Raw genomic sequence first — 26,142 nt, 5'->3', positions numbered from 1 at the left:
AGGAGGGAGTCAGGAGGGTCAGGGTCAGAGAGGATGCGCGGCCAGAAGCAGAGGCTGGAGGGATAGGTGTTAAGGACGAAGGGGGCGTGGCCTCTGGAAGCGGGAAAAGGCCGCCCCTGCCCCCCCCTTCTGCACCCCCTCCATGAACCAGCCCTACCCCCCCCCCCGACCCCCACCCCCGCCCCCTCCCGGGATGAACCAGCCCTGCCCACGCCAGGGGTCAGCTCCAGGAGATTCTTGGCCTTCTTACTTTCAAGAACTGGGCAATGACAGGGGCGCCTGGGTGGCTGCGTCCGTTGAGCGCCAGACTTCAGCTCAGGTCATGATCTCACAGTTTTGCGAGTTCAAGCCCGTCGTCGTGCTCGCCTGCTGTCAGCCCGGGGCCTGCTTTGGATCCTCTGTCCCCTTATCTCTCTGCCCCTCCTCTCTCCCTCTCTCTCCCTCTCAAATAAATAAACCTTAAAATAAAGCGGGGTGGGGGGGGGGGCGCCCGGGTGGTGGTTCTGTTGGTTAAGCCCCCGACTCTTGGTTTGGGCTCAGCTCATGATCTCGGCGGTTGGTGAGTTCGAGCCCCACCTCGGGCTCCGTGCCGACAGCGTGGAGCCTGCTTGGGATTCTCTCTCTCTCTCTCTCTCTCTCTCTCTCTCTCTCTCTCTCAAAATAAGTAAATAAATAAAACTTAAAAAAAAAGAACCAGGAGGCACCAAACTTGCGGTGTTTCACTGAGCTGTGGTCCTCGGCTACAGCAGCCGGGAAGCTTTCACTTTCACGGGGCGGCTCTGACAGCCTTTCCTCCTCGAAATACCGGTGAGGACAGGCTTCATTCGCTCTAACCCGTCCCGGCGTAAAGGGTATTTGTGCGGAAGGGTGGTGGGTGCCCGGGGTGGCCCGGTCTGCCCTGATCCCCGCCCTGCTCCCCCCTGCCCTGTGTCCCTGGCCGGGCCATACCCGCCAGCCACCGAGCAGCCTCTGTGCTCCCATCTGAGAAACGGGCGCGGTACAGTGAAGACTTCATCACATGGGGGGCTGGAACTGCCTAGTCATGTGACCATCTGTGAGGCCCTCCCCCCCCCCCCCCGCCCCGAAAGGCTGGGACCTTCTGCCTTGGTCGCTGCTGTGTCCCCAGTGCCCAGCACACAGCCTGGCACACGGAGCTCAACCAATCTTCTGGCCTGAATAACCGCATGAATCAACATACACTGGATGAATTATTATTATAGAAAAGGTCCAGAGGGGGAGGAGGGGCTCCGGAGGCCATGTGGGACTGAGCCTTGGGACGATGTTGCCACGGTGGCTTTTGTTCTCCATCTGGACGCCCTGACCAGCCTCTGGTAAGGAGCCCCCGAACTGAGGGCTTACCTCTCCATGGCTGGGTGGCTTTGAGCAAGTACCTTCCACTGTCTAAGCACTCCTAGAGAGTACAGCCCTCCAGGCTGGGAACAGAAAGGGCTGATTATTGGCAAGGCACAGAGAGGGCAGGTGGATTCCTCAAGGTAACACAGCAAGTCACAGAGAGAGAGAGAGAGAGGAGGCTGGCGCCCGGGGAGTCTCTGCTTCCCAAACCTCCATCCAACTTTGGGCTGATGCCCATCCCCCCCTGTCCCCCCTCCCCCGCCCCCTCCCTTCCTTCTCCAGGCCTGGGGAGCGTTGATGGCGGTCTCCCGGGCACGGGTTAATGAAGGTCTGGCAGCGAGATCTTCGTGAAGACAGGCCCGATGAGTGTGTTTCTGTGAATATCTCAGGGCGCTGCGGCCCGGGCCAAGTGCGCCCGCCCAAAGCCGCGCCCCGACCCCCCCACCCCTGTCCGCCCCGCACCCCTCGCCCGCCTTTGTCAATATCTCCAAGTGCCAGGTGAAAATCCCCTTCCGCGAAACCGCCGCCCAAAGCTGGGAGAAGCTCTTTTATTTTACCCTCCATATTATTTATTCTCGCCCCCCCCCCCCCTCCTCCCACAGCTCCGGGAGGAAGCGATTAACGCAGACAAGGCCAAGAAAAGAGGAACAAAGGCGCCCGCATTCTGGGCCGGGGCCGGAGCAGAATGAGGGATTTTCAGGCGAGGATGTGGCAGCAGAAGTGGAACGTGGAATCCTCGGACTGAAAGGAAGCCCGTTCGGGCGGAGGATTCTACCAGCTTCAGGCACAAAGGCAGCGACGACCGGGGCCTCCTGGCAAAGCCGCGGGCACCTGCTCCCTTTTCAGAGGCATCAATAAGGGCAGTTAAGCTCCCGCCCCCGGCCTCCTGGAACCCAGGGGGCTCAGCTGTCCCGGGAGTTGCAGGGACACGAGGTGGGGGGGGGGGGCAGCAGAAGGGTCTCTCAGCTGAGAGGGAGGCTTGCAGTCAGAACAACCCGGATCCGACACCAAAGGATCGCCTGGCTGGGGTTGGGATCCCGGCTCTGCTCTCCCGCTGCGTTTCCGAAGCACCTGCTCTAGGCTCCTGCGCTAGGCCCCGGGGACCCAGCAGCCAACAGGACACAGGCCACCTGCCTGGCCCTTGCATGGCTGACCTTCTAACAGAGTGTGGCCTTCGTGACTGTGCGGCTCTGGGCCTTGGTTTTCCGTCTCTGGAAAATGGGCTGCTGTTGGTGCCCACCGCCCGGGGAGTTAAAACAGAAAAGCCCCCGGAAAAGCCTGGTGCAGTCAGTGTCCCTAAATAGTAGCTGGCGTCAGGGGCCCCCCCACCCCACCTCAGCCCTGCTGACATCGACATGGGGCCACTCTGTGTGGGGGGGGGGAGGGGCGTCGTCCTGGGGTGATTGAGCAGCATCCCTGGCCCCCCACCCACGTGACGCCGGGAGCTCCCTCAACCCAGCTGTGACAGCTACAAATGTCTCCGGATAGCTCCTACTGTCCCCTGGGGGCGAGGGGGTGGACGGAGGGCTCCCACCCCGCCCTGCCCGCTGCTGCTTTACATTGTTACTCATTGTTAGTCAAGGCTCCTCGGGCCAAAGTGTGTGCCCCTGGCTTCAATACTTCCAGATGCTGTCGGTGCTCGTGGCCTCTTCACCCCAAACGGCAACCCTGGCCAGTTGTGAGGAGGAGCCTCCCCACCCCCAGAGGCACGCCCGCGGCCCGCTTTGGGTTTCTGCCCCCACACCCCCGCCTCGCGGGGGACTGGGGGGCTGGCCCGGGCTCCCATGGGGGTCCCTGTCACGGGCTGGGGACGGGAGGGGACAAAGTGGTGGGGGGGGGGGGGTCTCGTCCTGCAGATGGCGAGCTTTAGAGAGGGGTGGGGCTGTTTGAGAGCCTGATGTCTGAGATCCGCCCCTCGCTCCTCCCACTCCAACACATGAATTCATTCATTCATTCGCTCATTCATTCGCTCATTCGCTCATTCACACATTCATTCACTCATTCATTCATTCACTCGTTCACTCACTCATTCACTCATTCATTCGCTCATTCATTCATTCTCTCATTCATTCATTCATTCGCTCATTCATTCATTCGCTCATTCGCTCATTCGCTCATTCATTCGCTCATTCGCTCATTCATTCATTCGCTCATTCGCTCATTCGCTCATTCATTCGCTCATTCGCTCATTCACACATTCATTCATTCATTCATTCATTCACTCGTTCACTCACTCATTCACTCATTCATTCGCTCATTCATTCATTCTCTCATTCATTCATTCATTCGCTCATTCGCTCATTCCTTCATTCGCTCATTCATTCATTCGCTCATTCGCTCATTCGCTCATTCATTCGCTCATTCGCTCATTCATTCATTCGCTCATTCGCTCATTCGCTCATTCATTCGCTCATTCGCTCATTCATTCGCTCATTCGCTCATTCATTCATTCGCTCGTTCACTCACTCATTCATTCTCTCATTCACTCACTCATTCATTCACTCATTCGTTCCCTCACTCGTTCACTCACTCATTCACTCATTCATTCTCTCATTCACTCACTCATTCATTCACTCACTCGTTCATTCGCTCATTCATTCATTCGCTCATTCATTCATTCACTCGTTCACTCACTCATTCACTCATTCATTCCTCATTCACTCACTCATTCATTCACTCGTTCACTCACTCATTCATTCCTCATTCACTCATTCTTTCACTCGCTCATTCACTCATTCATTCACTCACTCATTCATTCACTCATTCGTTCACTCATTCACTCATTCTCTCATTCACTCACTCATTCTCTCATTCACTCATTCATTCATTCGCTCATTCACTCACTCACTCATTCACTCATTCATTCATTCACTCGTTCACTCACTCGTTCACTCACTCGTTCACTCACTCGTTCACTCACTCACTCATTCATTCTCTCATTCACTCACTCATTCGCTCATTCATTCATTCGCTCATTTATTCACTCATTCACTCACTCATTCATTCGCTCATTCATTCATTCACTCACTCATTCATTCGCTCATTCATTCACTCACTCATTCATTTACTCACTCATTCATTCACCCACTCATTCATTCATTCACTCATTCATTCATTCACTCATTCATTCACCCACTCACTCATTCACTCACCCACTCACTCATTCACTCACTCATTCATTCACTCATTCGTTCACTCATTCGTTCACTCATTCATTCATTCATTCATTCACTCATTCACTCACTCACTCGTTCATTCATTCTTTACCTCCTCAGTGACATGATCTATTCTGGGCACTGGCGACACCAGCTCACGGTCTGGGGAGGGGGGTGGAGGGACACGTGACTGGGCAGTTACAACCTGGGTGCTGAGAGCCACAATGGGGGGCAAGAAGGCAGCGGGAGAGGCAGGGGCTGGGACCCGGAGCAGAGGGCGGGGTCTGTAAGTGGGGCAGTGGGGCCAGGTGGGGGGCCAGGCAAACATCAGGGTGTCCCTGATGGGAGATGGGAGCAGGTTTGGGGCCACGCTGAGGTCTGATGCCCCGACAGGGGTCCCTCCAGGTCTGGGCGTCGCGTCGGGGAGCCATGCAAATGGGCCCCGAGCAGGCCGACAGCCCGAGTGACGGGCCTTTATTAGCTGGAGAGCCTCGTGGGTTTAAAATAGCATCGTGAAGGCAACAAAAGCAATTTGCCTTCTGAATTTTCATTCTGAACGGATGATCTGCTTTTAATCAAGCAAGGCGTCCCAAAATGCTCTTAATTACCCAGAGTCAAGGGCTCCGCAGTAATTTCGATGTCGACTTTCAGGCAGGCGTGATTTGGTTTTCACGAGACAGGTTCTGGGGAAGCGTGGCTGGCGGAGAAGGGTGTCGGGGGGACGTTGGAACGCGCAGGCAGGGGGCCGGGGCCGGAGGCAGGCCTCAGGCGTGATGGCGCGGCCTTGGCCAAGTCACTATCCTTCCAGAAGCCTCAGTTTCCCCTTTAAAAACGCAGAGAGTGCTGGTGCCCGCGTGGTGAGGATACCGCGAGACAGTGCCTGAAACTTCTTCGCGTCGGGCCAGACGGTCCATTCGCTCATTCAACCACACCTGTCTTGGGCACTGGGTGCTCTGCGGTGAGCAAGACAAGCCCCGTCCTGCCTCCCGGGTCCAGCAGAAGAGACAGCCACGCAGCAACGACCACACCACGTGTTGCCGATTTGGAGGCGTGCGAGTCTCAGATTTTAACATCTCTGAGATCGGGATGGGTCTTCTTGGCCGGGGGCCGTGATTTTGCCGGCGGGGCTGATGTCTTCCTTCGCGGGATGCAGAAGGGAGGCGGATCTTCTGCGTGGTGGCATCCCAGAGTCCGTGGGGGATAGCCACCAGCAGGTTCGTGGGAGGGTGTGTCCCAAAGGTGAGCAGAGCGATGGGGGGGACGTTCAGACTCTCTGAGGACCGAGTTCTGGGTGTCTGGGGGCCGGAAGGCCCCTCCCACGTGACCCTGGTGAGCTCGTGGAAAGACTGGAAGCACCGGGTGGTGATTCCACGAGGCCACCCCGGGGAAGCCGGGCTGATTTAAATTCCAACAGGTAGACGGGGCGCCTGGGTGGCTCGGTCGGTTAGGCGTCCCTCAGGTCACGATCTCGTGGTTTGCGGGTTCGAGCCCCGTGTTGGGCTCTGTGCTCACAGCGTGGAGCCTTCTTGGGATTCTCTGTCTCTCTCTCTTTCTCTCTCTCTCTTCCCCTTCACCACTCATACACACACACTCTCTCAAAATAAAATAAATAAGCTCTAAAAATTTTTTATGTATAAAAAAAGAAAATTGTGGTCTCCGCGGCACACAGAATGAACTCCGGAAGGTCTCTCGGTGGCAGTAAAGGTTCTGAAACGACACAGATCGTTTCCCACCTGTATGCTCATGCAACAGTCAGCTATGGCTGTGTGACAAGCATCCACCAAGACTCTGTGGCACAACAGCAAACACTTGTTTCATTCTCAAGCCCCCAGGCCAGCTGGACTGCGTTCTAACCTGGGAATCGTGTCCAGATCTGGTTCGTGTGTTGCCGATCTTCCTTGGACTGGTGGCTCCTCGGGGCATGTTTGTGTCATGGCTAAAGGCAGGAACGGAGAGGGCACTCAGAAACACGCAGCGCCTCTTAGGGCCCGGGCTCAGAAGTGTTCACACTGCCACTTTTGCTCATATTGCCTTGGCCAAAGCAAGGCACACGGCTGGGCCTGACCTCGGTGGGGCAGGGAAGTATAGTCTCCCCCGCAGAGTTTGGGGAGAGGTTGAATGAAGTTTGTCGAACGATGAGGTCATCTTCCAGCCCCCAGAAGGTGGGAGATCGGGAAGTGCTTGGTGAGGGCGTTATTTGTCACCACGCATAAGCCACGTGAAGAAAAACCCAGGTTGTAAGTGACAAGCCCGGGTGTATGTGAGTTTCAGGCGTGGCTGGATCCAGGAGCTCATTTCTCTCTGTCTATTCTGCTATCTCTGCGTTGCTCTGTTCTCAGGCTCCATGTAGACAGCAGGGGAGGGGCAGAGACAGAGAGAGGGAGACGGAGAATCCGAAGCGGGCTCCAGGCGCCGAGCTGCCAGCACAGAGCCCGACGCGGGGCCCGAACTCTCAAGCCGTGAGATCATGACCTGAGCCGAAGTCAGATGTTCAACTGACGGAGCCCCCCCCCCCCCCACCTCAAGGCGCCCCAGGAAGGGTCTGCATGGTAACACTATTTCCATTTCCAGGGGTCACATCTCTCCAATGGCACGCGACAAAGAAACAGCCAACTTCATTACTTGATTGACAGGCAAAATGAGCAAATTACAGCCTTCTTTCCTCACTGTTCCGCTCACACTTGTCAGTCCCACCGAGCAGTTCAGCTTCTGCAAAAGAGGTTCTCCCCTCCCAGTGTTTACTCACGCAGCACCCCCTTCCCTAAGCAGGGGGGAGGGGGTCAGATCATACGATCCAATATCAAGGCTCCCAGGGGGCCGGGTCTGAGTTCTCCGGATGGATTCCTGATCCCGCAGCCCCTTCTCAGATCTGCCCACGAATGCGTTTGCTCGAACCCAAGTTCTGGCCGAGTCCAGAACGCGAGCCCCTTGGCCGAGGTCAGAAAAACGGGGCAACGGTCAGCATGGAGTTTGTTTAATTGACTCGCTCTTAATTGGCTGTCTTCCCGGATGGCCCGGAGGAAGCTTGTCTCGGGCACTGGCTGACCACCCACTTCCTCCCCAGGTTGGTGGGGAGAAAGAGCTGGAACCAGACACTCTCAGCCCTAAGTGCTGAGGGGGGGCCCAGAGGGCATGGCCAGGTATGGTGTAGAGCTGAGAACACTGTGTGCACAGTCCGGCAGACCTGGGGTCAAACCCACGCTTGGCCACTTATCCACTGAGACTGTAGCCGAGCCACTTAACCCTCCGTGCCTCAGTTTCCCTATCTGTATAAACCAAAGACAGCAATGGCGTCTAACTTACAGAGTTGTTATAAAGAGTTAATACATGGACAGCAGGGACCACCAACCTCCTGGAAAGGGCCAGAAAGTCCCAATTTTAGGCTTTGCAGGCCCTACGGTCCACGCGGCCATCGTGCAGCAGATGCCATGACTGGCTGTGTGCCAATAAAACTTGATTCACAGACCCTGAAGTTTGAATTTCATCATTTTTGGGTGGCCCAAGATATTATTCTTTGATTTTTCTTTGATTTTTCTTCCCCCACCATTTAAAAATGTAAAAAAAAAAAAAAAAAAAAAAAAAAACCGGGGGGGAGGCTGTATTTGACCTTGGGCAGACCCTGATGTATTTATAGCGTTGACAGTAAGGCTTGGCACACAGAGAGTGCTCAACCAATGTCATGATTACTATTATTGTAGTTGTTGTGCTTAGTCTTGAGGTCATAAAGGGGGGCTCAGAGTTAGGGGATGAGAGCAGAGAAGTAGCTGAGGGGCGCCTGGGGGGCTCAGGCGATGGAGCGTCCGACTTCGGCTCCGGTCACGATCTCAAGGTTCATGGGTTCGAGCCCTGCGTCGGGCTCTGTGCTGACGGCTCAGAGCCTGGAGCCTGCCTCGGCCTCTGTGTCTCCCTCTCCGTCTGCCCCTCCCCTGCGCACACTCTGTCTCTCAAAAATAAACGTAAGAAAAATTGAAGTTGCTGTTTCGGAGAATTTGTCACGCAGCAGTTGCTAACTGATACACCACCGCTTAACCATTCTCTCATTACACCAAAGAAAGGGAACATAGATTCTCTTCAATTCCCTTTCCATCCTTCTAAAACTTTTTGAAAAATGCTTTGTAACGTTTATTTATTATTCTGAGAGACTGCAAGTGGGGGAGGGGCAGAGAGAGAGGGAGACGCAGAATCCGAAGCAGGTTCCGGGCTCCGAGCCGTCAGCACAGAGCCTGACGCGGGGCTCGAACTCACGAACCGCGAGATCATGACCTCAGCCGAAGTCGGACGCTTAACTGACAGCCACCCAGGCGCCCCTGATTTTCCTTTTAAAGAGAGAGGAGGCCGTGGGCTCACAGCTTGGGGCCCCGAAGCAGGAGAATTTAGTCACTGGGTTTTGTTTTCACTGTGGATCTCCGAATTGTTCTCCTCACAGCCGCCAGAGGGCGCCTGTGACTCCTGTCCCGCCCTCCTCCGCCCACAGGGCTCCAGGGCTCCCACCTTCCTGGGGGGAGGGGGGAGGGGAAGCCCCAAGTCCACTCTGAGGCCCAGAAGCCCTTGTGTGACCTGCCCCCATTCCCTCTCTCCCCTCCCCTCCTCCCTCTCTCCCCCTCCATCTCTCCGCTCTAGCCACACGCGTGCCTCCTCCCTGGTCCCCCGACATGGTAGCAGGGTCCTGCCCCAGGACCTTTGCACTGGCTGTTCCCGCTGCTGGCAAGCTCTTCCTCCCTCTTTCACTTCCTTTGTGTTTTTTACTCAAACGTCTCTGCAGTGAAACTCTCGCTTTTCTCCTAATTAAAAATCGCAAACCCTGCCCTGTACTCAGGATTTAGAGCCACGTTCTGTTCTACGCTCCAGACGAGAGCGTGGGATTCTGAGTCTGGGACTCCCGGAACAGTGCTCCCAGGACGGGGGTCTAGAATGCCCCCGCCTGCCCACGACCTTGTCCTCAGCCTGGCCTGTCCCCAGCTCGCTCTGTCCCCTCCCTCCAGGAGCTCAGAAATTCACCCGGCACACAGATGCCAGACGGGAAAATTAATTGGGCCTCGCTAGGGCTGCTCTCCCCGCTCCCCGTCAATAACAGCCGTAAAGCGGGATTTATGCGGCGGTGCTGGCTCCGGATGGAAACTGGGAGGAGGGGCACCGTTCTAGAAAAGTCAGTCCCTTGCCATGAGAACAGGCAGCAGCTGGGACTCCAGGAGCAGAGCCATCTTCCTGTTGCCTTTCTAGAGGTCGGAACTTTCCCCGGGTTGGGTGGGTGGGCGGGCAGAAAGGAAGATGCCCCTGGGGCGGCCCAGTCCTTGGTCAGCAGTCACTTATCTAATTATATTCCACATCGCTAAGCACCTACGGCGTGCCAGGCCGCGTCCAAAGTGGTTTTGGAACGTTAGCTGTTTTAATGGGGAGGCACGGATTTGTTTTCTATTTTAACCAACAGGGAAACTGCGGCCCAGAGAGGTTAGGCAACTTGCCTCAGGTTGCACAGCTCACACGCACCCCTGGCTTAGGGGTCTGTGGGGACTCGGATGTGACGGGGACGATGGAGGCAGTCGAAGAAGGTATGACTGGCCAGCGAGGGGACGCCAAGAGCATTCGATCTCCTAGGCGCCACATGGCCACAGACTGATTTAATTGAGGGCTGCTGGACACACCTGAAGCCCTTGCGTATGCTGATCCCTCAACCTCCCGTGTCTTTCCTCCCCCTTCTCGTCTGGGCAGGAGCTGTTCCAGGCATCTTTGGGGAAGTGAAGTACGGTCTGGCCTCAAATCTTGGCTCTGCCGTGTGGCCGTGGGGATGTGTCTTCCCCTCTCTGGGCTCAGCTTCCTCATCTGAAAAACGGGGCTCACGATAACCGTGGAGCTGTGCGGGCAGACGGGGGCGCATCTGGCTCTGACCGAGCGCTCAGCGAGCAGCCATCATTTTTACTATCGTTCTCACTGTTTTTCTGTCGCCCTCCAACCGCAGCGAGAGACGAGGCAGCTGCGTCTCCCCCTCCCCAGAGCCCCTCTTGCAATCCCCGGACCAGATTCAGCGGCCTCCTTTTCCTGCAGGCACCGCGGGGACGGCTTTGATGGACATGTTTTTTGCACAGGAAAAAAGCTGGAGCAATTGTATTTTGCCAAAAGTGTCAGCCGGAGAGAAAATACTTCCCGCATCTCTGGCGAGTGTTGACGTGCGAGAGCTAGCACGTTGGTGGGGGGCCGGCGGGGGGCCCCACCCGGCCCAGCAGACTTTTCGGCCTCCAGCCCCCTCCCTCCCTTCACCAGGGCCCAGGCCCGGCTCCTCACCCCCCTCCGCGCCAGTCTCTACCTGGCCTCTCCCCTTGGACAGTCCCACATTCTCACCCCGACACCCTCCCCTTTCTCTCTCCCCTCGATGCGTGTGGAATGAGCAAATGTCATTGGAGCTGTGGTTTGCAGAATGAGGAGTTTGCCTGGAGAGGGGGGTGAGCGGCAAGAGAAATCCAGGCAGCGAGTACAGCTTGTGCAAATGCCCTGGGGCAGGACCGTGCCCGGCGTGAAGGAGAAACCGCGAGGCCCATGTGGCTGGAGCAGAGTGAGGCAGCAGGGGAGAGGGAGGAGACGGGGCAGGTCGTGCAGGGCCTTTGGGGCCGCAGGGAGGATTTCAGGTTTTACTCCAGGGGCACTAGGGAGCCCTGGGAGGATTTGGAGCAGGGGAGGGGCACATGGAAGGAGCACCCTCACGTATATGGGGACAAAGGGAGATGTCGGTGGCATTCAGTGACACAATAAACCAAACTCCGTCTCTACCCAACTTCTACAGACCTGTTCACCTTTGCTTCAGCATCGAAGTGCAAATATGTGGAAACCACCAGAAAGAAGCTCACCACCAGGGGCCGCCCGTATATGAGGGAACACGACGCAAGCAGGATACAGGGTAAAGGTTGGGGTCGGCTCTGTGAGCCCATGTGGACTGACGTGGGCGGGGCAAGAGGAAGCTGCAGAACAATGACGGAGGAGGAGAAAGTTCTGGAAGCATTTGCACCAGACTACCAACGGGGTTCGCCCAAGGCAAGGGCGTTTTTGCCCAGGGTTTTATTTTGTTTTGTTTTACTGTTACTTTGTTTTAATCCAAGTGAAATTCACAAACGTGCGGCGAAATTCACCAGTCCAGTGGAGTCCCTCCCAACGCAGCCCTGCTTCTCTCTCCTTCCAAAACACATCCATCACCCCAAAAGAAGACTCAGCACCCCAAAATATTACTTCTTTGCATGTTTTTATTTTTTATTTCTTAAGTAGGCTCCACGCCAGTGTGGAACCCAATACGGGGTTTGAACTCACAACCCTGAGACCACGACTTCGATGCCTAACCAACCGAGCCACCCAGGTGCCCCACTTTTTTACATTTTTTATTTTTATTTTTACAAGTTTGTTTGTTTGTTTGTTTGTTTAGAGAGAGCACACGTGAGCGAAATGGGGGCAGAGAGAGAATCCTAAGCAGAGTGCTGTCAGCACAGGGCCCAACGCGGGGCTCGAACCCACGAACCACGAGATCGTGACCTGAGCCGAAACCAAGAGTTGGACGCTCAACCCACTGAACCACCCAGGCGCCCCCCTTTTCACACTTTCAAATAAGTTTTTATTGTGAAATACACATGCCGTGAAATGTACCGTTAATGGCATTGAGCACATTCACACGTTGGGCAACTGCCACCTTTATCTAGTTCTAGAAGGCTCCATCACCCCAAGGTAAACCCTGGCCCCATCAGCAGTCACCTCCCATCCTTCCCCCAGGCCCCGCCCCCCACGAGCCTCCTTCCTGTCCGCAGATGAGCCTGTTCCCGACGTTTCACACACGTGGACTCACACAGGTGTGGCCTCTCATGTCTGGTTCCCTCCCTGAGCGTCGTGTGTTCAGGGTCCGGCCGCGGGGCGGTGGGGGTGGGCGCCTCGCTCCTGCTCGCGGCTAAAGAACATTCCAGTGTGTGATGGGCCATGTTTTCTGCGTGTGCTCGTCAGTAGATGGACGTTCAGGTTGTTTCCATCTGTCGGCTGTTACAAATAATGCTGCCGTGAGCACCTCCGTGCGAGGTTGGGTGTATCCCCAGGAGCGGAATTGCTGGGTCATATGGTCGTTTTCTGGGTAACTTATCAAGGAGCCACCAAACTATTATTAACACTTTTAAACCAGAGGAAGGTTCCCGGGTCAGCGGGTGGCGGTGATGACTGTCACCCAGATGAGTGGCCTCGCTGGGGGACCGAGGCCCCTGCCTCAATTAAAGGGGTGGTACCTCTTGGCATCAGCCTGTTGCCACAAGAAAACGTAAGCCCAGTGTGGCCAGATTTCATCTTTTTTTTTTTTTTTTTGAGAGAGAGAGAGAGAGAGAGAGAGAGAGAGACAGAGCATGAGCAGGGAAGGGGCAGAGAGAGAGAGAGAGAGGGAGACACAGAATCTGAAGCAGGCTCCAGGCTCCGAGCCGTCAGCACAGAGCCCGACGTGGGGCTCGAACCCACGAACCACGAGATGGTGACCTGAGCCGAAGTCAGACGCTCCACCGACTGGGCCACCCAGGGGCCCCCGATGGCGCTCCTTCCAAATGGAGGCCACTGAAACCACCCGTGCGAGCTCCCTGTGGCTGCTGTAACATGACCACAGATTTAGGGGCTTAACCAATACACATCTATTATCTTACGCTCCCGGAGGCCAGAAGTCCACGAGGGATTCCGTGGGCTAGAAACCCAGGCGTGGGCAGGGCTGGTTCCTCCCGGGAGATCCAGGGAGGGAGCCCGTCCCCCCGCTTTAGGCGCCGCATCCCTGGCCGGTGGCCCCTGCTCCAGGGCCAGCAGCACTGGGTCTGCCCACGTCTCTGCCGGAGGTGATCGCATTGGGCCCAATGGCTGATCGAAAAGAACTTCCTCGTGTCGACATGCTTCCTGTAGTCACACTCGCAAATTTCCTTTCTCCTGGGGGCTGCGGTAACAAAGTACCACAAACGGACGGCTTAAAACAACAAAGATTTATTCTCTGGAGGTTCTGGAGGCCGGAAGTCGGAGGTCCAGGTGTGGGCAGGGCCGCGCTCGCTCCCAAGGCTCTCGGGGAGGGTCCTTCCTGCCTCTTCCGGCTCCTGGTGGCCCCAGGTGTTCCTGGGCTTGTGGCTGCCGCCCGCCATCTCTGCCTCCAGCTTCTCTCCTTCCTGGTCTCTGTGTCCTCTCCTCTTCTTGCCTGGACACCCACCGGTCATTGGATTTAAGGCTCACCCTGGGCCCAGATGATTCCATGCCGAGATCCACAACTGATTACGTCTGCAGCCGCTATTTGCAAATAAGGTGATATTCTGGGCTTCTGGGTGGGTCTGAATTTTGGGGGGAAACTGTTTACCCCACTGCACCACGTAAGGTGCCGTACTCATGGGTTCGAAGGATTAGGGTGGAGACATCCTTTCGGGGATATTATTTTGTCTACCACATCATCTGTCATATTGTGTCCCCCCCCCTTGCTCAAAGCCCTCCCATGGCTCCCCGTGGCCTTCCACTAAAACCAAAACTCCTCCCTGGGGCCCACAGGGCTCTGCGTGGTCCCGATCTTGTCCCCTCCCATCTCATTCCATCTTGGTGCTACTCCACACAGTTCAAGCTTGTTCCTGCCTCAGTGCCTTTGCTCTGGCCGTGACGTCTGCCTGGTGTGCCCTTTCTCACCCTAGATCTTTCCAGGGTGGCTTCTCACTCACCTCGAGTTCAAAGCGCACCTCTCTAGAGATTTCTTCCCAGACCACCTGTGCTAAATTTGCCCCCTCCCGCCCCATAGCGGCCACCAGAGGGTGTCCATGAGCACTCGAGTCAGGTCCCCCCCTCCTCTGCCAGCAGCCCTTCAGGGCTCCCACCTTCCTGGGGGGAAAGCCCGAGTTTTCCCTGCGGTCCCTGAGGCCCTACAGGACCGCCTCCTGTCCCCTTCCTGTCCTCCCCTCCCCTCTCCCCTTTACTCACGCTGCTTCAGCCACACTGGTCTCCTTGCTGTTTCTGGAGAACACCAGACCCACTCCTGCCCCAGGACCTTTGCATGGGCGGACCTTCTGCCTGCAATGCCCTTCCTCCAGCTACCTGGCTACTTTTCCGACCTCCCTGGGCTGTCTGCTCCGATGTCATCCCTTCAGTGAGGCCCAGTCCCCATCCCATCCCCCTTTCCCTGCTCCCTCTCCCCGTAGCACCAACACACCACACGATTATTTGTAGTGTTTATTGTTTGTTGTGCATCCTCCCCCCTGGGCATGAGCCCCAGGAAGGCTCTTCTGCAGCCCCCCAGCCCAGCAACCAGGGGGACTCCGACGAATACCCGTATGATCCAGGATGACTTACTTTCTGTCCTCGGAGCCTCAGTTTCCATAGCTGTCTGGCGAGGTCCCGATCTGCCCATCCTTGGGGTTGGAGAGAGTCCCCAGCTGTCCCCTGACAAACAGTACCTGCCCGACTCTCGCTCCCTCGGTCCATCGCTCAGACCCGGGAGCGGGGAGGTGACGGCCCTGCAGGTGCCACTGGCTCAGGCTGTACCATCGGGGCCAAGACCCTGTCACATTTGGTAAATTGCAGGCAGGCAGCTCCTGCGGCTGCAGGGCTGGGGACGGGCGAGGACTCGACCGGGCCTATGCGGAGCCCCACTTGAGACTGAGGGCTGGGCTCGGGGGTGGAGGCCTGGGAGCCCTCCCTGCCCCCTCCCTGGGCCTCAGTCTCCCCATCAGCAAAAAGAAGAGGCCTTGAGACTGCTGAGGCATCTTTGAGTTCCTTTGTCCACGTCCCGCACGGAGTCCCCGCGAGCCTCCATATATAAAGTGCAAGGGTGAAAGAAAAAGAGGTGAAGTCTGGGCATGGGGAGGGGTGTGAGAGCTGGGGCCGTCTCCTTTGCTGTTCCATTTCCACCCCCGGGACAGGGCCCGGAGCTCAACAAACAGTAATCGTGCCTCCCTCGTGAGAGCCACATCGATCGAACCTCGGATGTGTATATTTTGTGGCAGGCTGAGGACTTTATAAGGATTTTAGACCTACTTTGGGCCTCACAGCAGCCCTGCGACGTAGGGAACTATCATCCCCCCATTTTGCAGATGGGGAAACCAAGCCTCAGAGAGGGGAAGGCACTGACTCAAGGTTACACAGCCGAGGAGCTGAGGGGTCTCTCTGATGCTGTCCGCACTTGGTGCCCCAGTGATCGCCTGCCACGCGAAGAAATGCACGTTGACTGGCTCTTCGGGAAGGGGGAGGGGACTCTTGGCCATTTCCCCTAATGCCCCAGGGGCCTCCGGTTTTCCCCAAGAGCAAGGTCATGGCCAAGAGGCCCTGCCACCTCTTCCAGTCTACCAGCACAGCTGGCGCCTTGCACAGAGACAGCCAGGGGAACTGATCCCTTCCTTGAGCCCTAAGAAGGCTCCCACCCCCCGGAGACCCCTCTGGAGGGAGGAAGGGAGGAAAGACACAGGAGAGAAGAGGGGAGGGGAGGGGAGTCTCCCCACGTGTCTACCTGCAGCCCCCTTTAAAGAAAAGCAAAAGACGGGGCGCCTGGGTGGCGCAGTCGGTTAAGCGTCCGACTTCAGCCAGGTCACGATCTCACGGTCCGTGAGTTCGAGCCCCGCGTCAGGCTCTGGGCTGATGGCTCGGAGCCTGGAGCCTGTTTCCGATTCTGTGTCTCCCTCTCTCTCTGTCCCTCCCCCGTTCATGCTCTGTCTCTCTCTGTCCCAAAAATAAAAATAAACGTTGAAAAAAAAAAAAAAAAAAAAAAAAAAAAGAAAAGCAAAAGAAAAACAGAAACAAGAGAAAAAAACCAAGAGCCAGCCCGCCGGCTGCGTGTGAGCGTGTGCGTGTGTGCGCGCACACGCAGATCTATGAAATATTTAGGTGGTGCCCAGTGTGTTTGTGACTGTAATTAATCTTGCGTCTCGTTGGCAGAGAGCAGCGCGTTAAGAAATTACTTTCGGCGGCGGCCCCGGGCGGGGGAAGCGCAGGCTGGCGAGGCCCAGGCTCCTTCTCCGGGCGGAGGGCGTGCAGAGGGGGGAGGACTGCGGGCAAGCTCGTGACCCTGGACGAGCGTCCCCCGGGATGCCCCGCCCCCACCCCCAGGCCCCTTCACCATTAGGGCCACGGAGTCTGCAACCCAGCCGGAACCCCCTGCACCCTGGGTGCTGAGCTAAGTGAATGTTTCGTAGTTGTCTCACTTTGTTTTTACAGCTTGCGGGGGGGGGGGGGGGGGGGGGGAGCTGGCAGGCAAAAACCTGCAAATATTGGACGGGCGCAGTTGGACGTATTCTCTCGCACGTGAGCACTCGCGGGCGCGCGCATGCGCGCGTGTGCAGGGCTCCCTGCCGCGCGTAAAACCAGAGCGCGCGCGTCCTTCACGCCTTCACCCCAAAGGTCCTCCATCCCTGCGTCCCCCCCAATATCCTCCGTGCTGTCCCACCCCCCGCCCCCACCCCTTCCTAGGTAACCACCGATCTGCTTGAAGTCCTTATAAATTAGTTTGCATTTTCTAGCTGTGCTATAGAGTGCACCTTTTGAGCGCGGCTCCTGTGGCCCAGCTTCATGGCTTTGAGGTTCCTCTGGGTTGTTGTGTGTCTCCGGGCTCTGTTTCTTTTTCTGGCTGAGGAATGTTCCATGGTTGGCATGAATCGCTGCTTCCTTATTCACTCACCTGTCGGTGGACGTTTGGGTGGCTTCCGGGTTGGGCTGTTGGGGATACTGCCGCGCGTGGGGCGCCTGGGTGGGGGTGGGGGGCTCAGTGGGTTGAGCGCCGGGCTTCCGCTCGGGCCATGATCTCGCAGTTTGTAGGTTCGAGCCCTGCATCAATCAGGCTTTGCACCCACAGCCTGCTTTGGATTCTCTGTCTCCCTCACTCTCTGCCTCTCACCCGCTTCCGCAGTGGGATTCCTGGGTCGTATGGTTGGGGCGTGGTCCACTTTTTTAAGATTAGGGCTATGCGTTTGAAATGTGATGGCCGTGCATGTGAAAGTCTAGGCGTAGGTCTGGTTCCATCCGTGAGGCAACTCCGTGACAAGAAGGGGGGCCTCAGGACGGTGGCAGAGCTGGGACTCAAACCCCCACGCCAAGCTGTGAATGGAAGCTCGTGGGCGTACCCAGTATCTCCCTTTCTCTCAACTTGGCCACGAGCAAGTCTCATTCCGCCGGGTGTTGTCCCCTGAGGCCCTGGTTTCTGGTAGGTGCTCAATAAATGTACACAGAAGCCCGGACGACGAGAGCCAGAAGTCTGGCTGCAAATCAGATTCACGCCCCCTCTGCCTGAAACCCTCAGTGGCTCCCTAGTGCCTTTGGGAGAAAACTGAAACCCCTTTAATGCAACCAAAGCCGGGTCTGAATTCTGGCCCTGCTCCTTCCGTTCCAGCCACCCTGGCCTCCTCCTTATTCACGCAGTCTCCAAACATGGGCCTGCCTCAGGGCCTTCGCACCTGCTGTGCCCGCTGCTTGGACCGCTCACCTCCCTGACTTCCCCATCCAAGTCAGCCCCGCCCAGGCCTCTCTGTGGCATTATTTCCTCTCCCTAGGCCTCTTTGCTCCTTGAAATTCTGTTATATATTTATTTACTGTCTGTCAGGCACTGTTCCAGACATGCGTTTAACCTGTGGTAGCTCCTTTCAACTTTTTTTTCCCCCCACAACTCCCCGCGTTAGTTAGGGACTGTCGTTATCTCCACTTCCAGACGAGGACACTGAGGCACAGAGGGATTCGGGCCGCACAGCCAGGGGTCTGTGCTCACGGTCTGCCGCCCCGTGGGACCCGTCTGAGGGCTGTGGTCCCAGCACAGGGTGGTGGGCACACAGCCCCCTTGGTACAGATACGGCAGCAGAAACCCCCCGGGGTCGGGGGCGGCGACCTCCCCAGTGGCGGGGCTGGATTTGAATCCACATCCTGGGCCGTGTTCCCTCCCGTCCCCAGAGCCGCAGCCAGGGCCCCCGAACTGGAAGCTCGGAGCCTCCGAGTGGCCTCGGCGGGTGCTGGCTCAGACGGCGAACAGATGCTCGCTATTTTAAACCCACTGTTTAACTCATTAAGACAGCTGTTTCCCATCCCCAAAGTCGGCGGAATTAGAATTAAATTCATTCCAGAATTAAATACACACATACACACGCACACACCCCGCCACCATTTGGAGGCAAAACTTGTTAGCATTTAGGCAAGCTGTGCCTTCGAGCCTGGGGACGAGGCTTTGCTTCTGCCTGACAAGTTACATCACGGCCCAGTGGTTGCCAGCTGGGCCTGTGGCCAGCGGGCCCCGCGGGCCCAGATTCCTGTGTCTACCCCGGCCTCTGCCATTGGAGTCCGGTTGCCCCCTGGGTTTTCCCCTGACCTTCAGGCCCAGCAGGGCCCAGACGGAACTCCGTGTCCGTCTCTGAAGTGGCTTCCTCTCCCGGGTCCCCATCCTGGGGACGGCCATCCTGTGTCCACCTGGGGCTCACAGCGGGGGCCAGACTCACCTCCCCTTCCTCCTCTTACCTTCAGATGGTCACGCGGCTCCCCCCCCCGCCCCCCCCCCCCCCCACCGGTGATGCTGCTTCCGACAAGCTTTGCCCCACCCCTGCCTGCTACTGCACTGGTCTGAGCCTCTGTTACATCCACCCGGATTGCTTCCTCCCTAGGCTCCCGGTTTCCGTTTTTAACCCCAACCGGCTGCTTTTCCTCAGCAGCCAGCAGGGTTTTCCTCGACCCTCTATCGGGTTGTGTCCCTCCCTCGCTTAAAATGCTTCAGCGCAGGACTGCCCAGTAGAATGTTTCGTTGAGGATGGAATGTTCTAGACCTGTGCCACCCACTACCGTCACCGCCCCCGTGTGCTCCCTGTGGAGCGCAGCTGCCGTACCGGTCAGTGCAAGGGTAAAGGCCCTGTGGCTGATGCCGTCGATGGCCTTCCCGGGTCCCCTGGTCCCCCACCAGCTCCCCGTGCTGCTGGCTGGCATCCCAGCTCTGGCCCTCCGCCTGAACCTGCTTTGCTCACGCCCGTGCAGGCTAGAAGTGTTGCAGAATCCTGTCACTCCCTCTCGTAGCCTCCGGCCGGTGGCTGAAACATAAATACCCCAGCTCCCTCCTCCCTCTGCGCTGTCTCCCAGAAGTCCCGGATGGGACTGAGCCCCCTCTGCCTACCACGGTCACCTGCTCATGAGTGCCGCCCTCCCCCGCCCCCATTTCTGGCTCCTTCCCCTCCCTCTCTCACTATCCCACGGCCCTCCTGGGCTTTCTGGAATCACTTACCCCGTCAAGTACTTGTACCCGAATCCTCGTCTCAGGGGAACCCAGATACACAGGCTTTGCGTTGCGCTTATAGTAAAAGACAAAATGCCCATTTCTATCCGCAAGGCCCTCCGGGATCAAGGCAGTTACCCACGCCAGCGACACTGTTCTTCACCTTTCTTCAGACACACTGACCCCTCCTGCCCACAGGACCTTTGCCCGTGTGCTGTTCCTGCTGCTTGGAACGCTGGTCTTCCCCACCCCGTCTCCTTCTGTCAACTCCTCCTCCCCCTTCAGGTCTTGGTTTACATGACAACCCACTCAGAGAGGACTTCCCTGACCACCTTCTAGGCCAGCCACCATCTCCTTCTGAGACTTTCTCCTCCTCTCCTCCGCCCGCCTCTTCCTCCTCCCTTCTTCCTTAAAAAATTATTTTTTTAATGTTTATTTATTTTTGAGAGTGAGAGAGACAGAGCATGAGTGGGGTACGGGCAGAGAGAGAGGGAGACACAGAATCGGAAGCAGGCTCCAGGCTCCGAGCCGTCAGCACAGAGCCCGACGCGGGGCTCGAACTCACAAACCGCGAGATGACCTGAGCCGAAGTCAGATGCTTAAGCGACTGAGCCCCCCAGGCGCCCCTCCTTCCTTCTTCTTCTTTTCCTTAAGGCTGTTTGGGTTTTTTGAATGTCTTGCTTTGAAATAATCATAGACTCACAGAAGAACGGGGTCACCACACGCTACAGAGAGTACACGTTCCTGGACACCCTCCACCCAGCTCTCCCGAGTGATGACATTTTACGTGAACCCGGTAGGATGGGCAAAACCCGGAAATTAACGCGGGTACAACGTTGCCAACAAACTTGCCTTATCCGGGGTTTGACCGGCCCAGGACCCCGGCCAGAGCCACTCACTGTATTTCGTTGTCACATGGGTCTCTCATCTTCCACGACCTTGACCTTTGGAAGAGTTTGGGGGACCGCCCCTCCCTTCAGGTCTGTCTGATATCGGCTCAGGACGAGCCTGGGCTGGGCAGTGTGGCCCGGGTCTGGCCCACGAATTCCGCCCAGCTCGTCGGGGTTGACCTTGACTCCTCAGACACTTGGGCTTGTCTCGTTGTTGTCTGGCTCCCGTCACGGGACTGATCGCCACGTGAGATATGCCCGTTCCCTCGTGGGTCGTTTTCCTCCTCCACTGGACAGAGCCCCTGGGCGGTGGGGACTGGGTTGGTGCCAGTCACTTCCGTGTCCCCAGCGCCCAGCCCAGGGTCTCGCACACGGTCGGTGCCCAGCACATATCTGATGAACAAATGCACCGAACGAAATGACACCAGCCAGCACGTCCCAGGTCGATTGGGGGAGTGTGATTTGGTGGCACCCCAAGAATGTTCTAGAAGCAAAGGTCGTTCCTCTCTTCGGGCTCCCATTCGAATGCGCCCGCCTTGGGGAGACCTTCCTCGAACCGCCCCACCTCATGCTGCCCCCGCTTTCGTTTCCTTCGCTGCGTTTCACACCCTGAAATTGCTTCACCTGACGGCTGGTTTATTCATTGAGTTAATTCGTCGTCTGGCTGACTTCCCTCTTCTCGGCTGGAACAGACTCTCCGTAAGGTCGGGGGTTTTGTCTTCGTCACGGCTGTGTATCCGGCACCCAGCGCGTCGAAAGGAGCCAGGGACGCAGTGGCACGAAGGGAGACCCACACAGAGACAGAGGGCAGAGACGGAGACAGAGGGCAGGGTCGGACAGCGGAGGTACCGACACAGAGACAAAGGAGGAGGAAGAGGGGTAAGACAAAAAGAGCCGCCCCCCGGCTGGTGCAGAAACGGAAAGACGGAGAGGGAGGGCATCTGATAAAGGAAGCACCTTGGCAAGCACGTTGGCGGGGGGCGGGGGGCGGGGGGCAGCTGGGAGTTCAGCCCAACTGGGTCCTCCAGGAGGTGATGTGGGATGCGCACCCCAGAGCCCTGGCATCTGAGAAGGGAGAGAGACGGGGTGTTCGGTCCCGGGTCCCCGGCCGCGCCCAGGGGTGTTCATTTGCTGGCACGTTCCAGGCCACCTGCACGTGAGCCAAGAAGGTTCCAGAAGCCAGAGGAGCCTCCAGAAGGAGGGCCACGCGGCCGAGCCTTTGATCTTGGACTTCGGGTCTCCAGAACTTCGAAAACATGAATCCCCGATGTCCTCGGCCGCCCGGTTTGCGGTTCTTTGTCACGGCAGGCCCGAGGGAGCCGAGACGCCCCGTCGTCACCCACCGCGGTCTTTGGCGAACCGCTTTCTCCGTCTCCCCCCCCCCCCATCCTCGTCCGTCCGTTCCTTTATGGACCAAAATGTTCCCTAAATATCGGCTCTCCTGTCGTCTTTCTCTCAAAACTTCGTGAGAGTCACAGACAGCGCAAATATCTTGCCACGGGGAGATGGGGTTTGCAAAATACAAAGACTCAGAAAACCAGATGAGGTTTGAAAATCCCAGCGGGGACAAGGACCTGTCCCTTAGGGAAATCAGTTGCTCGAGTGACGTGAAAGGCGGGGGCACCAAGGGACTTCGGGGAGGAATCCCAGGGGGAAGGGCTTCGGCAGGGGTAACGTCACTGAGCCCCAAGCACCTGCTGTCCTCTTCCTCACTCAGGGCTCCTGTCCCCTCTGAGTCCCTTCCCTGAGTGTCCGTCCCCTCCGTGGCTTCCCGGCCTCCCCGTCCCTCTCCAGCCAGCAGCCAGAGGCCTCTTGCAGAAACACAAATTGCTTTTTATTTCAGGAGCAATCAGTGAATTCCTTCCCATCGCACAAGAGCCAAGCAGTGCAGAAATCTAGAGAGTGGAAATGGAAAAGGCAATGTGGTCCTGCCCTCCCTCTCAGCCTTTCTGTGGCTCCCATCGTCCTCCGTGGCCTTGCCCACCCTCTCCTGTCCTTGGGTCAGACCCTGTTTCCAGACACGCAACTCCCCTTCCCTCCCCCCGCCCCCGGTCCCTCCCTCCCTCTCCTTCCCTCCCTCCCTCTCCCCCACTCTCTCCCTCCTCTCAAGACCTTCTTACTCTCTTCGCATTCCCAGCATGCTGTTCCCTGCCCTCTGACACCAAGTTCATGCTTACTCACCCTCCATTCTCCACGTGGTAACACCTCACCTTGTCGGGGACAAGGATTCCAGGGGCTATTCCTGTCCTAGGGCCGCTGTAACCTGTGCCACCCCCTGGGGCGGGGCTGGGGGAAGGTCCTCCAACAGCAGAAACCCGTCCTCAACCCACGTCGGTGTCGGCAGGACGAGCTCCTTCCCAGGGCTCACAGGGAGACTCTGTCCCCTGTCCTCCCCCCCCCCCACCCACCCGGCTTCTGCCGTGGCCACCACGTCACTCCTGTGTCTGCTTCTGTTGCCACATGGCCTTCTGCCCGTGTGTCCCTGTCTCCTCCATTGCCGGCTGAGGGCCGTCCTGGGAGGCATGGGGCCGCCGAGAAGTCCCACAGAGCAAGTAGTCAGGCTGGCAAAGTGCCACGAGGGGACAGAATGCCCTTTCGGGCACCACAAGCAGCATTTGCAAGGCCCCAGAGGTCAAGGAATCGCGATGCATTCGGAGCGTTGAAAAGCATCGGGCTTAAGAGATTGGCAGGGTCCTGACCGCCGTGAGTGGCCGGGGGGCGGCGGGGAGGGTGGGGGGACTTGTGGGCCACACAGAGGAGCCTGGACTTCATCTGGAGGGCACTGGGGGGCCACGGGGAGACCAGAGGCCTGGGATTTCAGACAGATCCCTGACTAGAAGGATTTCAAAGCAGAGGCAGGTCAGGTCCGGGAGAGGGAGGACGTGAGACCCAGAGCCGAGTGCTGATCGTGCTTCGTCTCCTTCACCGCTCACACCGTCCGTCTTACGGGATGGGTTCCTCATCGTTGTGCTCAGTTTCCAGACCTGGAACCGGGGCCCAGAGAGGTCGAGTGATTTACCTGGCGTCACACAGCTTGTGAACGGCAGAACCGGCAATCCAGACCTGAGCAGGCTAGCCTAGCCCAGGAGGAGGCAGACTCGGGGTGGGGGGTTTGGGGGAGAAGGGGTGGGGGGGCCGGGAGACTGTCACCCAGGGCTCTGGCGGAGGATGGGGACACAGCTGGGGACCAGGCTGGGGAAGAGGCACCGAGGTGGGAGAATAAAGCTGGTGCAGGACTGAAGGCATACCAGGCAGTGGGTCAGGGACCCCCCCCCTTCCTGGCAGCCCCCCCCCCGCCCCTGGCACCCTTCTCCCCCACCCCCTCAATCAAATCTAGTTAAACTCTAAGGACCTATGAACTCAGACCTAAGTCCTGAGAAAGAGCCAGCCCCGGAGAAAGGGCCCTCTAGGCAGCGAGCACAGCCTGTGCAAAGGCCCTGGGGCAGGACCAGGCCTGGCGTGTTGTGGCGACAGTGAGGGGGCGCCTGTGGCTGGAGCAGAGGGAATAGAGGGGGAGAGAGGGAGGAAGTTGGGAATTTGGGTTTTAAGAACAGACCTCGTTGGGGGGAGGGTGTCGTGAACAAGTCTGGGTCCTTCTGGGTATCTGAAAAGGGGGCACCTTCCTGGGTGGGTCTCTGGGAGGCTGGGGAGATGATGCCGTAGAGGACGAGTGGTGAGTGCCGGGTCCGGGCCACCGGGGGCCGCTCTGTGGCACCCCTGAGCCTTACGGGCTCCAGGAACTGAGCATGCTCTGAACCTCCCACAGGTTTCCTCCGAGGCTGCTCGGGCCGCCGGCTCTGAGACCCAGGAGTTCTGTCCCGGCCACAGCCCTAGGCAACCGGGGGCTCCTGGGGACAGGATGTAACAGGACGATGTCACAGAGGCCAGCGGCACCTGGAACCCCGGGGGCCCCTGGCCTCGGTGTCATCCTCCAGCAAGGCCTCCGGGCGGGTCGACCGCTCCTGAGACCGGCCTTCGCAGACACGCCCGATTCACGCTGGGTGCCACCAGGAGCAGTTTCTGCCTGGGGCCGCCCGGGGCCGGCTGCCCCGCTCACCCGCCTCTGAGCACCCCCTCCGAGCTCGCCTCCCTTCCACCCGGGCCACGGGCGCCCTGGGAGGCCCTGGAGATGCCCGCAGGCCTCCCGTCTGCGGTCCCCGGCGGGACCTAGCTGCGCACAGCGGCCGGAGGAGGCGGAAGGGGGGCGGCCGTGGGGTGGCGGTCGCCCTGATCCTAATGGCCCTGCTGGCGCCCTCGGGGGCGGTGGTGCGGGCCGTGCGGGCCGGCAACGCCAGCAGCCTGGACTTCGCGGACCCGCCGGCCCTGTGTGGGGTGCCCCTGGCCCCCGAGGGCGTGCGGGGCTACCTGACGGAGGCCGAGCCGGCCGACGCGTGCCGCCCCCTCGAGGGCCCGCGGCCCGGCAACGGCTCGCTGGGCGCCACCGCGCTGATCCGCCCATACGACTGCGCGTTCGACCTCAAGGCGCTGCGCGCGCAGCGGGCCGGCTTCGAGGCGGCCGTCGTGCGCAACGCGCGCTCCGACGAGCTGGTGCGCACGGCGCCCGCGTTCGAGGGGCCGCGACGCCAGATCGCCGTCCCCTCGGTGTTCGTGGGCGAGGCCGCCTCGCGGGACCTGCGGCTCATCGTGCGCCGCGACAGGTCGGCCCACGTCCTCCGGCTGCCCGACTACCCGCCGTGCCCCAGCCCGGACCGCCACCCCGTGCCGGCCGCGTCCTGGGTGCTGGGCCGCGCCCTGGCCCTGCTCACGTCCGCCGTCTTCGTCCTGCGACGGCTGTGGGCCTGGCTGGGGGCCCGGGGGCCCCGGGAGCCGGCGGCCCAGACGCAGGCCCGCCGCAAGGCCCGGGTCCGCACCTTCACGCGGAGGAACGACCTGTGTGCCATCTGCCTGGACGAGTACGAGGAGGGCGACCGGCTCAAGATCCTGCCCTGCTCCCACACCTATCACTGCAAGTGCATCGACCCCTGGTTCGCCCAGGCCGCCCGCCGCTCCTGCCCCGTGTGCCAGCGCTCGCTGGCCGGCACGGAGGACGGCTCCGACTCCACCGTCGAGAGCTTGGGCGACGAGGACGCCTCGCTGCCCGGCCACCGGCCCCCGCTCTGGGCCGTCCAGGCCCGGCTGCGCTCGCGGAGGCTGCGGCTGCTGGCCCGAGCCAGCTCGCACGGCCGCGCCGAGGCCACTGCGCCCCCGGAGAGGCCCCCAGAGCCGCGGTGAGGCCCCGCGGCCCCTGGCCGACCCAGATCGCGGCAGGGAGGGTGGAAATGCGGAGTGTTTCTAGTCTAGAGAGAATAAAGTGGGTCTGAAAGCGGATTCTCGCCCTGGCTGCTGTGAGACCACCGGCTTCCGGCCCCTCCTGCCGCCCGTGTGGCCGATCCCAGCCGAGCCTGAGGCTGGGTCCTGGGGGCGGGGTGGGGGGAGTCGCCGTGTGGTCACCGACGGTGGCCCTGGGACGCCCCGCGCCTGCGGTCCAATCCCGGGCACGCGGGCTGCTGACCCCCGGTTGGCTTATTCGTTACGCATTTCAACGTCCTGTGTGTGGGTGGGT

General features: G+C 58.8%; 1 protein-coding gene across 1 annotated transcript; it reads left to right on the top strand.

Moving 5' to 3' along the window:
- Window positions 1-24,455: 24,455 nt before the first annotated feature.
- Window positions 24,456-25,907, top strand: ZNRF4 (zinc and ring finger 4). The gene has a single exon (XM_042928117.1). It carries the CDS (start codon window positions 24,816-24,818, stop codon window positions 25,809-25,811), a length of 996 nt encoding a protein of 331 aa, XP_042784051.1. The 5' UTR covers window positions 24,456-24,815; the 3' UTR covers window positions 25,812-25,907.
- The last annotated feature ends 235 nt before the right edge of the window (window positions 25,908-26,142 follow it).

The sequence above is a fragment of the Panthera leo genome, chromosome A2 (assembly GCF_018350215.1).
Source record: "Panthera leo isolate Ple1 chromosome A2, P.leo_Ple1_pat1.1, whole genome shotgun sequence".
Classification (NCBI taxonomy): Eukaryota; Metazoa; Chordata; class Mammalia; order Carnivora; family Felidae; genus Panthera; species Panthera leo.
This window is presented reverse-complemented; position numbering and strand designations above follow the sequence as displayed.

Excerpts from the sequence above, each read along its gene's own strand:
- ZNRF4 (XM_042928117.1), top strand. The coding sequence starts at position 24,816 with ATGGCCCTGCTGGCGCCCTCGGGGGCGGTGGTGCGGGCCGTGCGGGCC.